Source organism: Bombina bombina, chromosome 10, assembly GCF_027579735.1.
Source record: "Bombina bombina isolate aBomBom1 chromosome 10, aBomBom1.pri, whole genome shotgun sequence".
Classification (NCBI taxonomy): domain Eukaryota; kingdom Metazoa; phylum Chordata; class Amphibia; order Anura; family Bombinatoridae; genus Bombina; species Bombina bombina.
The window spans coordinates 92,224,732-92,245,911 of NC_069508.1; the positions used below are offsets into that span (position 1 = coordinate 92,224,732).

Sequence of the window (21,180 nt, forward strand, 5' to 3'; positions counted from 1 at the left end):
CCTTTAAGCATTCTGTATTTAATCCACACACTGTGCGTGCGAATGCAGGTGAGGTTAGGTTACGTTTTCATTTACAGTTGACTCTGTTTTCCTTGTCACGCTGTACACAAAAGGCTGTTCTTGTTTTTCTCTGATTGGAGGGGGTGTAGATTAGATCCTCCTTGTGTAACACCACATCACGGCTGGATTCTTCTCAGCAGTTGTTGGCGCTGTTTTAAGCGGGAATAAGCCCTGCGTTGAATAGACCTGATTGTATTTTGACAGATGTTTTTCTGCTTTTTATTAATACAGCATATCCAGTAACCGTGAGTTAATAATGAACAAAGTTTACAGATAGTGAACCAAACAGTTTATTTGCTACAGTTTATGTGCCGCACGTTTCTTGGAATGTAGTACAAGTGCAAACGTGCCTGTGGTATCATACCCAGTACCTTGTCAAAAGACTTTCTGTTACAACTTCAAATAGCTTGTCTGGCTAAATTAAAATTTGGCAGAATTTAACTTCCTGAAGAATTTAAAGCTGGCCATGAACTGAACAGCATTTTGCTCAAGGATCACTGTGGATATAGAAAGTGACCCCAGTGTTTAATTAATCCCATACTCGTATGTTTATAATCTGTTCATTGTTTGTCTCCTGCTACACATTCTGAGCCTTATTGCAGGTCTTACATCTACAGAGGCAGTGATGCAGTATAAGCAGATTATATGAAAGAAAAAATAGGTTTCACCCTTTCAATGGATATGAAACACTTCTTTAGTAAAAAAAAAAAAGTTAAAGTAAACCTAATAAAAAGCACACAACTTGTTTACTTTGAAATGATCAAAGTAGCCACTGCCTTTAGTGAGATAAGTGAGCTACCATTTTAAAACTAAATTTCTACTGTCACACGATTTTTGAAGCAAATGCCCTCTACTGAGCATGGGCAAGAAACTTGCTAGTGCAGGTGTTTCCTAGCAACCACTTCAAAGGAAAAAACTACTCCTTTGCCTTTTGTGATAGGAAGTAATGGACCTTGCACAAATGAAGTTTAATAAATAAAAGGCAAAATACATTTAAACTGTTGAGTAATACATATTACATTGATTTCTATTAAGCTTAGTCCGCTTCCTCATTTTATTGCAACAATTAGACTGTTTTATATCTGTGTAAAGGGACATTAAACACAAATTATAAGTTTAATAACAATGTATTTTCATATCTGAGAAGGTTTCTGCAATAAATAATGCAAAAAAAAAAGAGAACAAATGATGCAAACATTGAATGAGCAAGCGTTAGTGGAGACCGCTGTTACTATCGCAACATGCAGAGTTAGTAAAAGTCTTGAAGGGTTATAACATATTAGTGCTTGTATCACAATCCAAACATCTAAAGCATGTGTGATATGTTATATTATAGTAGTAGTAAGCAGACACAGCAGCAAACGAAGGATTTATGGCAAGTGAGAGGTTAATCAAGCTGTGTATATCAGGAAAGCCAGGTCCTGCATATTCAAATGCTTGCATAAGTGCTCAAAAATAATCAACCAATCAATCCATATGACCTTATACATATATTTATGCTGAAAAAATATGTGTGAAACATATAACATGAAACATATAATCCTCTTCAGGGCAGGTCATAACCATCTATCCAGTCGCTCACTTTTAGGTGATAAGTGTTGCAGATGCTTATGAAATGGATGAAAAAGTGTAACAAGCAAGCATAGGAAAAAGTCCTTACGCTAGGGTAGGATATAGATATTAGGCTGAGAAATGCTCAAACAAAATTGACATAACAGGGTTCCGATGTGGTTAAGTTACCTGCAACACTTATCACCTAAAAGTGAGCGACTGGATAGATGGTTATGACCTGCCCTGAAGAGGATTATATGTTTCATGTTATATGTTTCACACATATTTTTTCAGCATAAATATATGTATAAGGTCATATGGATTGATTGGTTGATTATTTTTGAGCACTTATGCAAGCATTTGAATATGCAGGACCTGGCTTTCCTGATATACACAGCTTGATTAACCTCTCACTTGCCATAAATCCTTCGTTTGCTGCTGTGTCTGCTTACTACTACTATAATATAACATATCACACATGCTTTAGATGTTTGGATTGTGATACAAGCACTAATATGTTATAACCCTTCAAGACTTTTACTAACTCTGCATGTTGCGATAGTAACAGCGGTCTCCACTAACGCTTGCTCATTCATTGTTTGCATCATTTGTTCTCTTTTTTTTCTCATTCTTCTTCCCTGGATTGATGCTACAATAGGTGTATATACACGGTTTGTGTTATTACCTATACACCTTTTTCTTCTTCTGGAGGGACAAAGTTTAAGCCAATTTTTCTGTTGGATCTATTGGCAGCCCGGCATACATATCAATATCTGTAAATACAGGTTTTTGATTAACTGAGAGTTATAATAATTATTTATATATGGACAATATGGCAGCTACAGACTCCTTTTATTCCCTTAAAGAATCTGATGATGAGGACTTAGACTTATTGGAATTACAAGATGTTTTTGATCGTGATACACCCAGTACTAAATTAGGGGATCACTTTTATGACATGGAAACACTGAAACTAAAGGAACAAAGACTAAAATGGGACAAGTGGATCCTTTCCAAGTATATCAATATGCAAATGGTACCCAGGGGACTAAGGATCAATAAATTCCCTACCTATGATATCAAGGATGTGGACTTTATTGAACGCTGGAACCAGACTCTCACTGACTGTTCCTTAAAACTCATTGCTTTACTTATTGAATATAAGGATATGCTACTCAAAGAGGTTAAAAATAGGATTATTTTGCTACAAGCAGATATGAATTTGTTTAAACAACATGAAATTTACCCTCAATTCGATGAGACACTTAGGAAGGTGATTGAGGAGGCTAAAAAATTAATCATCCAGGTTAAACACACCAAGTTCCTTAGGGACCAAAAAGATTATTCTAAGGGCACAGTATACATTTGGAAACGCAAAGATAGAAGTAGGATTTGGTCCCAGGCACAACATAATCAATCAGGCCACCAGACCATAGGGCAGGGGGGACAATTAGATCATCCACCTAAAAGAACACAACAACCTAAAATGAGGGCTACCAAGAAGGTTGCCTTTTCCGATTCAGAGCCGGAGTTAACAGACGAAGAGAGGTTTGCCTCCAGTTTTGAATCAGATGGTTACTCCGGCTCTGAAGGGGATGAGGGAACTCCAACCAACCAAGTAAGCTTGGGGTCTAATACAGTGAGCGATAAACCAACAAGAGGTATACTTAAGGAACATGTAAACCCAGGGGCTATCCCAAAAAGGGGTAGGCGTAAGAGAAGAGGTAACACTCATTATCATATGACCTCCAACCCCCAGGGCACTGACGATAACTCTGACACTACACAGCAGGTTTTTCAGTGGGGCCCGAGACGACCCAGGGGAGGGGGACGGGGCAACAGACAGATATCTGCCACTGGGGACTTCCAACAACAGAGATACCAATTGAGAGAGAACAGGGGTACTCCACGACACAGGTACCAATAACACATACCCCAATGACGGATAACTCTGTCATAAATCTATCCACCTATAATCTTACCAACCTTGAAAGGAAAGTACTGAGCTATGGGTTAGGATTTGTCCCCTCTAGGAACTTTGACTTGTTCCAGACAATTCTTGACGTGAACAGATTAGTGAGGGATTTAACACTGAGAAAATTCTTTTCAGAAACAGACACAAATAGATTACCCCCCACCACTCATCCACCAGTAGAAAACTCAAATTTTGATGTTGATAATATGTCTTTTGCTGATGTTTGTGCACTCACTAACCTGGAGGACTTATCAGGGTCCATAGGTCAAACATCTAAGGACACTACTGGTCAACATAGATTAAAGTCTGCATCAAACTTCTACCCCTTACATATTAGGGGTAAGAGTCTTGAAGTGTTTCATAAAAGAGTCATGGAGGACCTCACCACTCTTTCCCAGACCAATTCTAATTACAACTCAAATTTGACTAGAAAAGAAAGGGAAGCCGTTACCAAACTACAGAATAACAACAACATTGTGATTCGTCAATCCGACAAAGGTGGTAGTGTAGTTGTCATGGACAGGGATTCCTATGTCGCGGAAGCCTTGAGACAATTGGGTGATCATGAGGCCTATTCCGTCTTACCTAGGGACCCCACTACATCTTTTGGACATATCTTGAAGGATCTCCTGGATGATGGTCTGGAGATGGGCATCATCGATAGACATACATTTGACTGTTTGTTGGTTGAAAATCCAGTGATGCCCATCTTCCACCACTTCCCGAAGGTCCACAAGAGTCTTGAAAATGTCCAGGGACGACCCATTGTGGCAGGTATTGGCTCTTTAATAGAGCCACTATCTAAATGGGTCGACAACTTCTTGCAACCAATGGTACACAGACTACCCAGTTATGTACGTGACACTGCTCATGTCTTATCAAAACTGGAACAGATTAGATGGGAGTCTAACTATAGTTGGATAACTATCGACGTGGTGGCTCTATACTCCAGTATTCCCCACGAATCTGGACTCAAGGCTGTGGAATTTTTTCTGGATATGGTCACAGACCTGGATTCTCAACACAAAGATTTTGTTTTGAGGGTTATTAGGTTCCTGCTCCAACATAACTTCTTCAAGTTTTCCGACACTTACTACCTCCAGAGGCGTGGAACCGCCATGGGGGCAAAATTTGCCCCCTCCTACGCCAACCTTTTTATGGGCTGGTGGGAGCGGTTCCACGTCTATGGGGGTAGTAATACATTCACTGGATCCATCCATAAATACCTGAGGTTCATAGATGACCTATTGATCATCTGGTCCTCAGGGGAGATACAAGCAAAGGAATGGGTGGACCAATTGAATTGCAATGAAGTGGGTCTCAGATTCACCTATCAGTGGCATCACAGCACTATGAGTTATTTGGATGTTACTCTGACGGGTGATTCAGACACCCATAAGATCATTTCTTCTCTCTACCGTAAGCCTATCTCCGGCAATACATTATTGCACGCTAATAGCAGTCACCCTAAGCATGTGTTTAGGGGGATTGCTAAAGGCCAGTTTATGCGTGTCAAACGTAACTGTACCCGGGGTGGGGACTACGACAGAGAGAGTGAGGATTTGGAAAAGCGCCTACGAGATAGGAACTATCCTGTTAAAACTATTTGGAGAGCACGTAATGAGGTAGATAAGATGGATCGGTCAGGCTTGTTCCACAGGACCATTAACCCAGCAGATGAAAGAACCAAGACAGTATTGACACGTAATACTCCTACCCTTATTACAGCCTACTCGAACCAATACCATCAGGTCTGTAATATAATTAGGAAGAACATTCCAATTCTGCGGGGAGATAAATCATTACGTGATGTCATTAAGGGTGGCTGTAACTTTGTTTACAGGAAAAATCTGACCCTAGGCAATCTGTTGTCCCCCAGCCAGTTAAGGGAAGAACCAAGCAGGAGCTCTTGGTTACATTTCAAGGGCACTTTCCGGTGTGGAAAGAGGTCCTGCGGGTCCTGTGACCACATTAAAGTAGCCACTCACTTTACGTCAGCTTCTGGGGCAGAATCTTTTGAGACCAAGGGCTGTGTTAAATGTGGTAGTAAATTTGTGGTATACCTCATAGAGTGTACCCTATGCCACAAACAGTACGTAGGTAGGACCACCAGAGCAGTGGGGACACGTATCAAAGAGCATCTAGCCCACATCTCCCATGAAAGAGCAGTTTCTGCTCTTTCTAAACACTTTTTGGAGGTACACCAAGGCCGAGTTGGATCCTTTAGGTGGCAGGCAATCGAGCAGATTGTCAGACCCCCTAGGGGAGGTGACAAATTTGGCATCTTATGCCGTCAGGAGATTTATTGGATCCATAAGCTCGGTTGCCTTTTACCAAGGGGATTCAACTCTGAATTTGACATCATCAATTACTGGCAACACTAATAGTTCTTATTACTCCAAGCGTATAGTTTATGTTGAAGTATCTATGTGCCCATCTTTGCAAAACTATGTATACATCAGCTCATGGAGGTATTTTACTTTAGACTAAGCCCATATTCTGACTATGGTCCCACATTTTGTTTCGTAAATTTAGATAGACATGTATATCTGGTTATATCTTTTGAGAATATCAACACCTTTGTTAGACAATCTATCCATATATATTTAAAATAGTTCATTATTAGACTTTAAATACTTAAGTCTTATATACTTCTACACGCCATTTGTTACATACACGTTCACCATTCACATCCTAAATAACTTCATGTCCTTAAAACAAAGTACATAGAGCTCTTTATTCATCTTATATATATATACATTAGCTAGATATTACTCATTATTTTAGCTAGGTTGCCCTTAAGTACAAAAAACACTAGAGCTTGCTTTTGCACTAATGAAATGTTACTATATTCATTATTTGAATACACTTGATATGTTGCGGCTGCTGAGCTAATAGGGGCTACTAATTTTTGACAGTTATGTGTTCATTTAATGTTAGTTGTCTATTTTGTTCTTTTTATATGCATGTATATATATTGCTCTATTTATTTTTCCCTCAAGGGGTTAAACATTGGGAGTCAGTTCTTCTTTTCTTTTATCACCTCCTCTAGGAGGAGCTAAGAGTTTTAAATAGAGTGCACCTGCACAGGTGCAACATGTCTATGACTACAGCCTGTTAGGCTGAAACCGGTCAGACCTTTCTCACTCCCAATGTTCATTGGAGTCTGCCTATTTTTTCGTTTTTAAATTATCCTAATAAAGCATACTTTTATTTTTCTACAACTCTCTTGTCTGCCTGAACACATTCTTGGATCTATTTGCTATCAATAAATAATGCAGCTTCATTTTGTTAAATGAGCATATTTTTGTTTTTCCTTTTCACTGATTTCCCTGTCCCCAGAACAAAAGAACTCTTGCTAACCAATTACAAACGAATACGCAGGTATAGCGTGTACAGTTGATGAAAGAGACTGGGGTAGACTGCCCTCTTCTTTTCCCTTAAAGGGGCACTAAACCCATTTGTTTTCTTTAATGATTAAGATAGAACATGCAATTTTAAACAACTTTCTAATTTTCTTCCTATTGTCAATTTTTCTTCATTCTCTTGCTATCTTTATTTAAAAAGCAGGAATGTGGAGCTTTAGAGCCGGCCAATTATTGGTTGAGACCCTGGGTTATGCTTGCTAATTGGTTTGCTAACTGTATCCACCAATAAGCAAGCGCTATCCATGGTGCTGAACCTAATATGGGCCGGCTACTAAGCTTTAAATTCCTACTTTTTAACTAAAGATAGCAAGAGAACGAATAAAAATTGATAGTAGGAGTAAATTAGAAAGTTGCTTAAAACTGCATGCTCTATCTGAATCATAAAAGAAAGAATTTGGGTTTAGTGTCCCTTTAAGGTCATTTAGCACTGATTTAGCTTAGTTGGTAAAATAAATATTTAACAGGTATTTAAATAAACGTACATTCCTTCTTGATCTTTATCTAATAGATAAATACAAATATATAAACATTTATATATACACATTAATATTAACACCTAACCTACCTTGTATGCTCACGGCTATTGCAAAGAGTACTTTCCTTCTCCTATCATGATTGTTGATTCAAAACTGATAATCCACCTTAACCCCTTAATGACCGAGGACGTGCAGGGTACGTCCTCAAAAAAAAAGGCAGTTAACGCCTGAGGACGTACCCTGCACGTCCTCGGTTTGGAAAGCAGCTGGAAGCGATCCTGCTCGCTTCCAGCTGCTTTCCGGTTATTGCAGTGATGCCTCGATATGGAGGCATCCTGCAATAACCTGACATGGCCATCCGATGCAGAGAGAGCCACTCTGTGGCCCTCTCTGCACCGGACATCGATGGCCGGTATCGTTGGTGGGTGGGAGCCGACTTGGGAGGCGGGTGGGCGGCCATCGGTGTGCCGTGTGACGTCGAGGGGGGCGGGATCGGGCGCGGGACCGTCGGGGGCGCGCACGGAGGGTGGCGGGCGGGCGCGTGCACGGGGCGGGAGCGGGTGGGAACCGCTACACTACGGAAAGTGAATAAAAGTAAAATGTTAAGTGGCCTAGGCACACCAAAAAAAATCAACACTAAAAGAGATCGTGGAGGGGTGGGGGGTTGGTTTTTGTGTGGGGGGGAAGCTACACTACAGAAAAGTCTAAAAAATGTAAAACAAATACATTTTTTCTTCTAAACTGGGTACTGGCAGACAGCTGCCAGTACCCAAGATGGCGCCCATTAAGTTAGAGTGGGAGGGTTATAGAGCTGTTTGGGGGGGATCAGTGAGGTTGGGGGCTAAGGGGGGATAGTACACAACAGCATATGTAAATATGCTTTAAAAAAAAACACCAAAAAATACAAATATAGCTTTTATTTTAGTACTGGCAGACTTTCTGCCAGTACTTAAGATGGCGGGGACAATTGTGGGGTGGGGGAGGGAAGAGAGCTGTTTGGGAGGGATCAGGGGGTCTGATGTTTCAGGTGGGAGGCTGAGCTCTACACTAAATCTAATATTAACCCTGCAAGCTCCCTACAAGCTACCTAATTAACCCCTTCACTGCTAGCCATAATACACGTGTGATGCGCAGCGGCATTTAGCAGCCTTCAAAATACCAAAAAGCAACGCCAAAGCCATATATGTCTGCTATTTCTGAACAAAGGGGATCCCAGAGAAGCATTTAGAACCATTTGTGCCATAACTGCACAAGCTGTTTGTAAATGATTTCAGTGAGAAACCTAAAATTTTGAAAAATGTACGTCTTTTTTAATTTGATCGCATTTGGCGGTGAAATGGTGGCATGAAATATACCAAAATGGGCCTAGATCAATACTTGGGGTTGTCTACTACACTACACTAAAGCTAAAATTACCCCAAAAAGCTCCCTACATGCTCCCTAATTAACCCCTTCACTGCTGGGCATAATACACGTGTGGTGCGCAGTGGCATTTAGTGGCATTCTAATTACCAAAAAGCAAAGCCAACGCCATATATGTCTGCTATTTCTGAACAAAGGGGATCCCAGAGAAGAATTTACAACCATTTGTGCCATAATTGCACAAGCTGTTTGTAAATAATTTCAGTGAGAAACCTAAAGTTTGTGAAAAAATTTGTGAAAAAGTGAACGATTTTTTTTATTTGATCGCATTTGGCGGTGAAATGGTGGCATGAAATATACCAAAATGGGCCTAGATCAATACTTTGGGATGTCTACTAAAAATATATATACATGTCAATGGATATTCAGAGATTCCTGAAAGATATCAGGGTTCCAATGTAACTAGCGCTAATTTTGAAAAAAAAATGGTTTGGAAATAGCAAAGTGCTACTTGTATTTATTTCCCTATAACTTGCAAAAAAAGCAAAGAACATGTAAACATTGGGTATTTCTAAACTCAGCATAATATTTAGAAACTATTTAGCATGGGTGTTTTTTGGTGGTTGTAGATATGTAACAGATTTTGGGGGTCAAAGTTAGAAAAAGTGGGGTTTTTTTCAATTTTTCCTCATATTTTATAATTTTTTTTATAGTAAATTATAAAATATGATGAAAATATTGGTATCTTTAGAAAGTCCATTTAATGGCGAGAAAAACGGTATATAATATGTGTGGGTACAGTAAATGAGTAAGAGGAAAATTACAGCTAAACACAAACACCGCAAAAATGTAAAAATAGCCTTGGTCCCAAACGGACAGAAAATGGAAAAGTGCTGTGGTCATTAAGGGGTTAAAAAAAGCAAATGAGTACAAAGAATATGAGGTAGGAGGGGGTAAACAAAACCTCCCAGGTAAATTAGTTATTAAAAGTATTAACCAAAGCCTACTGGGAGAAAACAAAACGAGTACAATTTATTTTCAGACGCATTTTACAGCAAAATAAATAATGAATGTAAATTGCAATAATGTTTCATTTTCAATAACGCTGAGTTTAATGGGAAACTAAAGTCAGAATTAAACTTCAATGGATTGGATAGAGCATGAAGATTTTAAACAACGTTCCAATTTTCTTCAGTTTTCAATTTTGCTTAGTTCTCTTATAATCCTTTGTTAAAGAGTAATCTTCTGTGAACTCGGGTAAGTGCTTGTGTCTCTAGCCACCGGGCAGCAGGGTTTGCAACATTGTTTATAGCCTTGTTATACAAAGCTGCAAACACTGTGGCCATAGACTGCTAAAGACACATGCACGCTCCTGACCTCCCATCAGCCTACTAGGTTTACTCTTCAACAGAACATGTCAATATAACAAAGCAAATTTGATAATAGATGTACATTGAAAAGTTGTTTTAAATCACATCCTCTTTACTGTCCCAATAATGAGTTCCAAGGATCCACTAACAGACCAGAATGTAAAGGGCAATCAAGTCCAAATTAAACTGTCATGATTCAGATAGGGCATTCAATCTTAAACAGCTTTCCAATTTACTGTTATCATCAAATTTGTTTGTTCTGTTGGTATTCTTTGTTTGAAAGCTAAACCTAGGTAGGCTGATTTGCTAATTTCTAAGCCATTGAAGGCCTTCTCTTATCTCAGGGCGTTTTGACAGTTTTTCACAGCTAGACACGGCTAGTTCATGTGGGCCATATAGATAAACATTGTGCTCACTTATGTGGAGTTATTTGAGTCAGCATAACAACTAAAATAAGGGGGCAGTCTGCAGAGGCTTAAATACAAGGTAATTACAGAGGTAAAAAGTATATAAAAACCGTGTGGGTTATGCAAAACTGGGGAATGAGTAATAAATGGATTATCTTTTTAAACAATACAAATTCTGTAGTAGACTGTCCCTTTAAGATGTCTGTATGAACAGTACTGTTTAGAAACAAAGATAATCTAATTGAAATTTGTCATTGGAATGGTAGAAAAAATGCTCCCCATGACATTGAATCTGGTATTCAAATAGTTCTATAGACTATATGATATTTTATTACTTTGTATGGGACATTTATGTCCATTGACTAACACACAATTCGGAGAATAAATATTTAAATTATGACTTTGATAATTAAATGTTAAAGGGAAAGTTCATTGTAAAATTGTTTTTCCCTGAATGTGTTCACAATGATTTGTTATTTAAAAAAAAAAAAAAAGCTGGATTTGCTCTTTCCATCCACAGACCATCAAAATAGGCTAAGCTTGCAGAGAGATCAGATCTCGTTATCGTATCGCTCAAATTCTATCCTTTCTAATCTCTAGCTCTGTACAATACTTAGTACAATTCAAAATGAGCATTTTAGATCTTTTATCTCTTCCACCTCCCACTGGGAGTGTAATTTCTTCTGCTGACTGTGTTTACATAGTTTGCCAATAGCCTATACCTAGGTATAGAAACTTTCAGCAATTTTAAATGCCAACATAAATGCTAAGAAACTATTTGTAAACGATTTAATACACTCCAGCAGGTAAAATGGGCCATTGGGAACAAATTAAAGGAGAGAAAGTTTTCGTGTAAACTGTCCCTTTAAATTCAATTGTTTTAATGTTTGGTATTTTTCCAAAAAATAATATTTTTCCTCCTTATTGAATTTAATAAACACTATTATTTTGTAAATAAGAAGTTTTTAAAACGTTTTATTCTAATTTCTCAGACTTGGAGATTTTTTTTCTCTTATTTCTTACACCATAACAGACGTCAGAGTTCATTCAGCAAGATGACAGCCCTTCTGCTATTATAAAAAAAAAATCTAGCTACAGTTTGACAGTGACTATAAGTTTGTATTTCTAGCAGCCAAATGGGCACATATATTCATTTAAATCTTTATATTATTATTCTTTTAAATTACCTTAGTATAAAGTATTTTAAATGCTATACTTTGTGCTGATTGGAAAAAGCCTATGGGGCCAAATTATTAAGCACAGTATGGTGCCTAATACATCTGTTACCGCACAAGTGAATCTGCAGGAGGCGGCATTGAACAAGCAGTTCACCAAAACTGCTTGTGCAATGCTAAATGCCGACAGCATATGCTGTCGGCATTCAGCGATGTCTGTCGGACATGATCCGCTGAGCGGATCATGTCGGGCAGACATATGATAAATCGGCCCCCTTGTTAAAATAGGGAAACATAGAGCTCAGAACCAAAGATGTTTGTGCCAGTTGTAAATTTTTAGGGCAATATTTATCATTCTGCAAACTCGCATGTTGTGAACCTGTCCGCATTCCATCACAGATTGTGGGGCGCATATGTTCCTCATATTTACTTGTGCAATGATGCGCCCCCCCACCCTCACGCAACCAATTGTGTGAGAGATGGGTTTGTGAATCGCCACCGCAAATCAATCGGGGGTGATTTTCATCCGCCAAACCCAAATTGGCTAGAGGGTTTATAAAGCAGCGGTTTAAACTGCTGCATCATAAATATCCGTTGCAGGCTCAAGTGAAGGAACCTGCAACTGATCGAGTAATTTGCCTCATAAATCTTGCCCTTTGTATTTTATCCTATATTAACATATATTTGTTTCAGGTTTACATGCAACAGAATGTCATAAATAAACAAATATACTTGAACATCCCTGTCATAAAAAAAAATACTATAACTTTATTAAATTGTCAATAAAAACACAAGCAACAAGCCAATAAACACCTAACACCAGATATAACATTCTTATTGTTTGGGTATTTGATAATTTGTGACACCCTCTGGTTGATTCTAAAGGTGGTGGTGAATGCAGGAGAAATCTAAAGCTATCTTCCAGCAGTGCATTACTAGTCCTGACCCTACCTAGGTGTACTCTTTAACAAAGGATGCCAAGAGAACAAAGTAACTTTGCTAATAGAAGTAAATTGAAAATGTGTTGTAAATTGCGTTCTCTATCTGAATCACAAAAGTTTAAAAAAAAAAATAATAATTGTTACTAATTTTATTTTACTTCCAATTTTTTTTTAAAAAAAAACTTGTGCTCTCTGAATTAAAAATCTATTTTGGGTTGTTTAGCAAGATCGGACACAGCTGCAGTTTCCTGTAGCAAATTTGCCAATTTGTAATAATATTTTTTTTTTTGTTTAGAAGCGTAAAATTTGTGAGTGCAAATACTAGTAGCTTAGTCCCACAGCTTGCTATTTAGTCAAGGTTTACTTTCCAATTGCTGATGAGTTGTTGGTGACTTTTATAGCAGCATCAGAACATTTTGTACCCCTCTCCGGCAGCCTTTGGGGTTACCTTTTTATCTTTTAAAGGGACAGTAAAGACCTTTAAAGGGACATAAAAGCAAACATATTTTTCTTTCATGATTCAGATAGAGAATACAATTTTAAATAACATTCCAATATAACTCTATCTAATTTTGTTCATTATTTAGATATCATTTTCTAAATAAATAGCAATGCACAAGGGTGAGCCAATCACAGCTATGTGCAGCCCCCAATCAGCAGCTACTGAGCCTATTTAGATATGCTTTTCAGCAAAGGACATCAAGAGAATGAAGCAAATTAGATAATTGAAGTCAATTGGAAAGTTGTTTGAATTGGCATGTTCCTTCTGAATCCTGAAAGAAAAAAAATGTTTTCCTGTCCCTGTAAGATCTTTATAAAAATGTTTAGTTATGTGTAAAATATAGTTGATTTATTTTGTCCCCCTTTTCATGTATAATTCTTATTCTCAGAACTGCACCTGCTGACTTCTCAGGGCTAAACCTGCTACATATCTACCTTGAATTGGCTTTATTGGATAACTGCAAAACAATTAATTTTAGGCTAACTTTGACAGTGACTAGTCTTATTGTTTGCAGACTAATGCCCAGATTGGCTCCTCCTGATAAGGCAAATGGTGGAATCAGTTTGGCCATTTAATAATTAACTGCATTAAAAAGTATGTTAGTTTGTTTTAAAAACAATGACTTGGCTGCTATGTTATTCTATAGCAACACAACAGAAATGTCATTTAATTACAAGGTGGTTACTGTCCCTTTATTTGTACTGGGATAGTGTGCTAGTTAAATCAGTTAGTTTTTTGAAGTTGTCATTTTAATGCTGTCTTTTTAAATGGGCTTTTTATACTCCTACAGGAGTATAAATCCTGTAGGGTTATTTGCTGATAATAGCTGTGCACACACAAAGGATATATTTTAATTCAAATTTGAAGCTCATAAAGCAAAAAACCTAAATAATAAGGTCATAAAAATAGCAATAAGCTTATCTGAATTTTTTTTAAAGAGTCTTATCCTCTTGTTGGGTCTGATTAACCACGAATGGTGCTGTCTGCTTGTTGGGAACCCCTCAGGTAGTAGATCCAAGTCTAAAAGAAATGTGTTATCTAGGAAAACAAGCGCACAAAAACACACTTCTCATAGTGCAATATGTTTAATATAATAAAGCTAAAAGTTCACAACGAAAACATCTCATTCGGATGGGTGCTCACAAGTAATGCCCTCAATCAAATGAGGTAAGGTACAGGCAATGGTAAATAGGTTAAAGACATCTACAGACAGTGCTGTTTTCAACAGGAGGACACTGTTCCTTGAAAGCTGGAAAGCTGCTATATTGAAAGCTTTAAAATTGTTACACAGTGGCCGAATACATGGGCTTGTAAAAAAGGCACCCTAAATCCACCAGGGATAAGAATGTACCTTGAACGTGCCCAATAGTATATTTGCCAAGTAATCCGTAGAAGCACAAACACTTGCAAGTTTGAGGGCATTACTTGTGTGTACCCATTTGAATGAGATGTTTTCGTTTTTATCTTTATTATATTAAACATATTGCACTATGAGAAGTGCTTTTGTGCGCTTGTTTTTCTAGATAAATATGTGTGTGTGTGTATGTGTATATATATATATATATATGTGTATGTGTGTGTATGTATATATATATATATGTGTATGTGTGTGTGTGTGTGTATATATATATATGTATATATATATATATATATATATATATATATATATATATATATATATATATATGTGTATGTGTGTGTATGTATATATATATATGTGTATGTGTATGTGTGTGTATGTATATATATATATATATATGTGTATGTGTGTGTGTGTGTGTGTGTATATATATATATATATATATATATATATATATATATATATATATATATATATTTAATTATATAACACTGATAACTCTACAATGCTCTTCTGTGTATTGTTTCTTTCCCTCATCTTTTTACCCCTGTAACATATTGTGAAATATAGTGGGTACATATATATAATTAAGTGCCTCATAAGTTTCTAAAGTCGGAATCTTGAATTGAATTCAGACTGAGTAGCTTTACAAACACTTCGGTTAGGAGCCAAGCAAGGGTGTTTGTATATACATCTATGTTGAATGATACAGCAAGTTAGGAGCCCTGGTTTCTGGGATTTGTCAAGCTCTGCTATAGCATAAAGGGAGCCAGTGTAAGGACTGTCTAAACAGTGAAGCTGGTGTTGACTTATAAATCAGTTAAATGAATCTGGCAGAGCAAATGATGACGGATTAGAGTGTGTGGGGGTGCATTTGTAGGGCCAACAAGGAAAGCTTTGCAATGCTCAAGGTAAGACAGAAAAAAGTATACAGATTTTAAAGGGACATGAAACACATTTTTTTTTTCCTTTCATGATTCAGATAGGGCTTGTGATTTTAAACATTTTTCCAATTTGCTTCTGTTATCTCATTTGTTTTATTCTCTTGTTATCTTTGGCAACCCCTTGATTACCTTTTGTTGAGTAAATAAGGGGTTAATTGTTTTTATATACAGTATCGTACATCCCTTACATTTTTGTAAATATTTTATTATATCTTTTCATGTGACAACGCTGAAGAAATTACACTTTGCTACAATGTAAAGTAGTAAGTATACAGCCTGTATAACAGTGTAAATTTGCTGTCCCCTTAAAATAACTCAACACACAGCAATTGTCTAAACCATTGGCAACAAAAGTGAGTCCAAACTGGGCCCAATTAGCCATTTTCCATGGTGTCATGTGACTCGTTAGTGTTATAAGGGCTCAGGTGTGAATGGGGAGCAGGTGTTAAATTTGGTGTTATCACTCTCACACTCTCTCATTCTGGTCACTGGAAGTTCAACATGGCACCTTATGGCAAAGAACTCTGAGGATCTGAAAAAAAGAATTGTTGCTCTACATAAAGATGGCCTAGGCTATAAGAAGATTGCTAAGACCCTGAAACTGAGCTGCAGTACGGTGGGCAAGACCATACAGCGGTTTCACAGGACCGGTTCCACTCAGAACAGGCCTCGCCATGGTCGACCAAAGACCAAAGAAGTTGAGTGCACATGCTCAGCATCATATCCAGAGGTTGTCTTTGGGAAATAGACATATGAATGCTGCCAGCATTGCTGCAAAGGTTGAAGGGGTGGGGGGTCAGCCTGTCAGTGCTCAAACCATACGCAGCACACTGCATCAAATTGGTCTGCATGGCTGTCATCTAAAGATGATGCACAAGAAAGTCTACAAACAGTTTGCTAAAGACAAGCAGACTAAGGACATGGATTACTGGAACCATGTCCTGTGGTCCAATGAGACCAAGATAATCTTATTTGGTTCAGATGGTGTTAAGCGTGTGTGGTGGCAACCAGGTGAGGAGTACAAAGACAAGTGTGTCTTGCCTACAGTCAAGCATGGTGGTGGGAGTGTCATGGTCTGGGCCTGCATGAGTGCTGCCGGCACTGGGGAGCTACAGTTCATTGAGGGAACCATGAATGCCAACATGTATTGTGATATACTGAAGCAGAGCATGATTCCCTCCCTTCAGAGACTGGGCCACAGGGCAGTATTCCAACATGATAACAACCCCAAACACACCTCCAAGACGACCACTGCCTTGCTAAAGATTCTGAGGGTAAAGGTGATGGACTGGCCAAGCATGTCTCCAGACCTAAACCCTAATAAACATCTGTGGGGCATCCTCAAACAAAGGTGAGGGAGCGCAAGGTCTCTAACATCTACCAGCTCAGTGATGTCGTCATGGAGGAGTGGAAGAGGACTCCAGTGGCAACCTGTGAAGCCCTGGTGAACTCCATGCCCAAGAGGGTTAAGGCAGTGCTGGAAAATAATGGTGGCCACACAAAACATTGACACTTTGGACCCAATTTGGACATTTCCACTTAGGGGTGTACTCACTTTTGTGGCCAACGGTTTAATCATTAATGGCTGTGTGTTATTTTGAGGGGACAGCAAATTTACACTGTTATACAGGCTGTACACTTACTACTTTACATTGTAGCAAAGGGTAATTTCTTCAGTGTTGTCACATGAAAAGATATAATAAAATATTTACAAAAATGTGAGGGGTGTACTCACTTTTGTGAGATACTGTATATTTATAAAATAATTGTTTATTTGTGAAGCACCAACATATTACGCAGCGCTGTTACATTAAGTATACAGTTATGGAGTACAATAATCAGAAGACATTTACATCATAAGGGTAGATATAGTGTGTGTATATGTGTGTGTGTATAATATATATATATATATATATATATATATATATATATATATATATATATATATATATATATATAATGCGTTCAACAGGACAGGTGGATTTGTCAGCTTACAGTGTATTAATGTATGCATGTGTGTATGTGTTGCGGATAAAGTCCGAAATTGGGTAATCCTAGCATTACCGGGTAAAGCTGACATTACCCAAACGGCTCTGGGTGAAGCCCAATGTAACATGATATATCTTCTCAGAATGCATCGAGTCACCGCATTAAACATATATACGATGCACTGTAATTCGCACATGTTCACTATCTTTTTTTGCCTCCGCCTGGGGGTTGAAGGGGAGCAAGCCTCCCTTTTTTTAAACCCCAATTCCCCAAGGTTCACTTGGGGTGGATGACAGAGGATCGGCAGGCGCCTTCCTTCATCTCCCCAGACAGAGGCAAAAAAAATATAGTGTAGATGGGGTATTACATTACTTCGGGCTTTACCCAAGAGCCACTTGGGTAATCCTGGGATTTCGGACTTAACCCGTAACATATAAATTTGTCTGTTCCTCACCCAGTTGTATTCCTCCTGCCCAGCTTTTTCTGTTTCAGTTAATGATTCTGTTTCAACCTACATATTAAATTGATGATCATTAGCACCTGTTTGGTATAATTGTTTAATCATGCACCTATCTATAAGCCAACAAAACTCCTGGCTTTGCCTTCAAAACAGCATCAATACTTACTTACTACGTACACTTGCGCAAAGGGTGATCACATCAAATATTTATTTTATTTAGAATTTTGGTCTGCTCACTCCCTCTGCATATTGTTAAAGGGACACTATGCCCAAATTTTTTCTTTAATGATTCAGATAGAGCATGAAATTTTAAGCAACTTTCTGATTTGTTTCTATTATCAAATTTTCTTCATTCTCTTGGTATCTTTATTTGAAATGCAAGAATGTAAGTTTAGATGCCGGCCCATTTTTGGTGAGCAACCTGGGTTGTCCTTGCTGATTGGTGGATAAATTCATCCACCAATAAAAACGTGCTGTCCAGAGTACTGAACCCAAAAAAAAGCTTAGATGTCGTCTTTTTCAAATAAAGATAGCAAGAGAACGAAGAAAAATTGTTAATCGGAGTAAGTTAGAGAGTTGCTTAAAATCGCATGCTCTATCTGAATCACGAAAGACATTTGGGTTCAGTGTCCCTTTAATTGATTAAAAATAAACTATTAAGATTCCAATATTTTCTAGCATTCTGACTTTACAGCATTTTTTCACACCTGACAACCTTTTGCACAGTGCTGTACATTAATGTACCATACTTAAATTGCTTTAGTTATAAAGAATAAAAAAATAGTTTGTCTCTGTCCATGTCTTTCCTTTTTTCGTTTGAGAGCGCTGAATGCGCTGCTGCCCCTGTTGATTCTCACTGCCCATAAAGGGACAGTAAACCCCTTGAGATTTTGATATAAATATTTAGTTGTTTGTTATGAAACATTACAATAGAATTTTCTTTATTTTGGCCCCTTTTCGTGTAATTTAGCTCTGAAAATTGAGCAATTTCTAATTCACAGAACTTAGCCCGACTATTCTTCAGCAAATTTCGTATTCTTTTTCTGAACCACATAGGAGAGAATTTGTTGCTTAGCTTTTATTTCTTTTTTTTTTATATAATTTATACACATTATAGTGTTTACTGAAGTTAAAGGGAAATTGAACCTTAAAATGTTTACCTGCTGGAGTGTATTAAATTGTTTGCAAACCGCTACTTGACCTTTATGTTGTCCTTTGAAATAGCTGATTTGCATGTTGAAATCACCACCTGTACTGAAAATATGAATATGTTTGTTTGTATGGTCTGTAGAAAAGCTATGTAAACAACCGCCTAAATTAACCTCCCATTGGGGGCTGGTAAAGAGAGTAATATTTTTATATCTGAAATAGCTAGTTTTGATTATTCAACTCTCTCAGCCTTAATTCGTATTTCAATACCTATTAGAATGTGTGTACAGAAAGATATCACATGACCAGGTCTGCTCTTTCTGGAAGCACAGCCCATTTAAATGGGCTTATCATTGAGTTCAATAGGGGATGGTTTTAATAAGCAAAAACAGCTATTTCATCTACAAAATCATTTAATACTGTCTCATTAGGAACACATTAAGAGGAACCACATTTTACAGTGCAGTGTCACATTAAACTTATCTTATAATATTAGCTTATATGTGAATTTAAAAAAAAAGCAATTTAGAAATGGATGGGTGTTTGTTTGTTTTTGTGGTGATTCTATTTGTCAATGTTTACAGTAGTCGTTTAGAGAAATATAGTCTGTGACATGTAGTATAATAATATCCTATCCTATCTTGCAAATCATATTTATTAAATATATAAAGATCCGGTTATTCTGTAGACATTATAGGTTTATAGTGCTAATTATTAGTTATTGTTTATGTTATTATCTTTTTATTTGTTAGCTTTATTACTGGGACGATTTAATGGAAATTAACATTTTTTTTTCTTTTCTTCCTCTTGTCCAGATTTGATAGAAAATGTTTATGCTTCGTCAGTCATCAGACGAGAACTTAAAGTCACCGAAGTCAACGAGCAGAATCTGCAGAAAAACCACATCACTGTATCAAAAAAACGCAATTGGTTAACTCAGAGTAGCTTCAAATACCAACACCGGGAAGAAAATCATAGGTCAAAGAAATTTCTTGGTAAAAATCAAACTCCAAATTCTTGCAGTTCAGGAGTTAAAGAACCTCAAACTCTAGTTTCTAAGGTGGCAAAAGAGACACATAGCCGACCTCAAGGGACTTCCACTGAAACTGCCCTTTCTAGTCCTACGAGCCCCTCATCCCTGTCCAACTGTGTCTCGGACGTAAGTGAGGAGAACGATGCTGATGATGAAGGAGAAATTTGGTACAATCCCATCCCTGAGGATTATGATTCATACCTATGTAGAGATCAGCCGTCTTCCCGAGCACCTACCGTTCCTGGAAGTGATGCCCGGCAATCACCGGTATATTCCGGCGGACTTCCACCTTCTGCTATAAATGCAGGCGCTATGCAGACATCTTCATCAAGTGAGATCAGTCATGAAAATTCCTCACATTCCACTGACTACAGCATACAGCTACAGAAGCAGAGGTTTGCGTGCAAGACTCAGATGGGCTTAGCTGCCGAGGAAAATATAAGCCATAAATCTAACGAAGCAGGTAAACATTGTGTGTGTGTCCTGAAATGCATGTTAAACACTAACCACAGTCGAAAACGAAGGTAACGCTTTTATAAAGCATGTTGGGAAGGTAGCTTTATAATAAGGAAGTTCTAAAGGTACAATGTATGTTAAATTCCACAATTTTAATTCCACAAGTATATGTGCTTAAATGTGTATGTGCTTAAATGTGTATGTGCTTAAATGTATATGTGCTTAAATGTGTATGTGCTTAAATGTATATGTGCTTAAATGTATATGTGCTTAAATGTGTATGTGCTTAAATGTATATGTGCTTAAATGTATATGTGCTTAAATGTGTATGTGCTTAAATGGACATGCAACCCAAAATTCTTCTTTCATGATTCAGATAGAGCATATCATTTTAAACAACTTTCCGAATTTACTTCTGCTATTGAATTTGCCTTGTTTCTTGGTATCCATTGTTGAAGGGGCAGCCACAAATCAGCAGCTAGCTTCAGTAGTGCTTTGCTGCTACTGAGTCTACCAGGGTATTCTTTTCAACAAAGCATAGC

At 37.7% G+C, this 21,180-nt stretch overlaps 1 protein-coding gene across 1 annotated transcript in view; it reads left to right on the plus strand.

Annotated features, from left to right (window-relative positions):
- Positions 1–21,180, plus strand: part of LOC128640814 (rho GTPase-activating protein SYDE2) — a 142,110-nt gene that overhangs the window by 30,888 nt on the left and 90,042 nt on the right. The window contains exon 2 of the mRNA XM_053693239.1: positions 19,965–20,645. Coding sequence (XP_053549214.1) covers positions 19,965–20,645 — 681 coding nt within the window. The remainder of the gene's footprint in view (positions 1–19,964; positions 20,646–21,180) is intronic.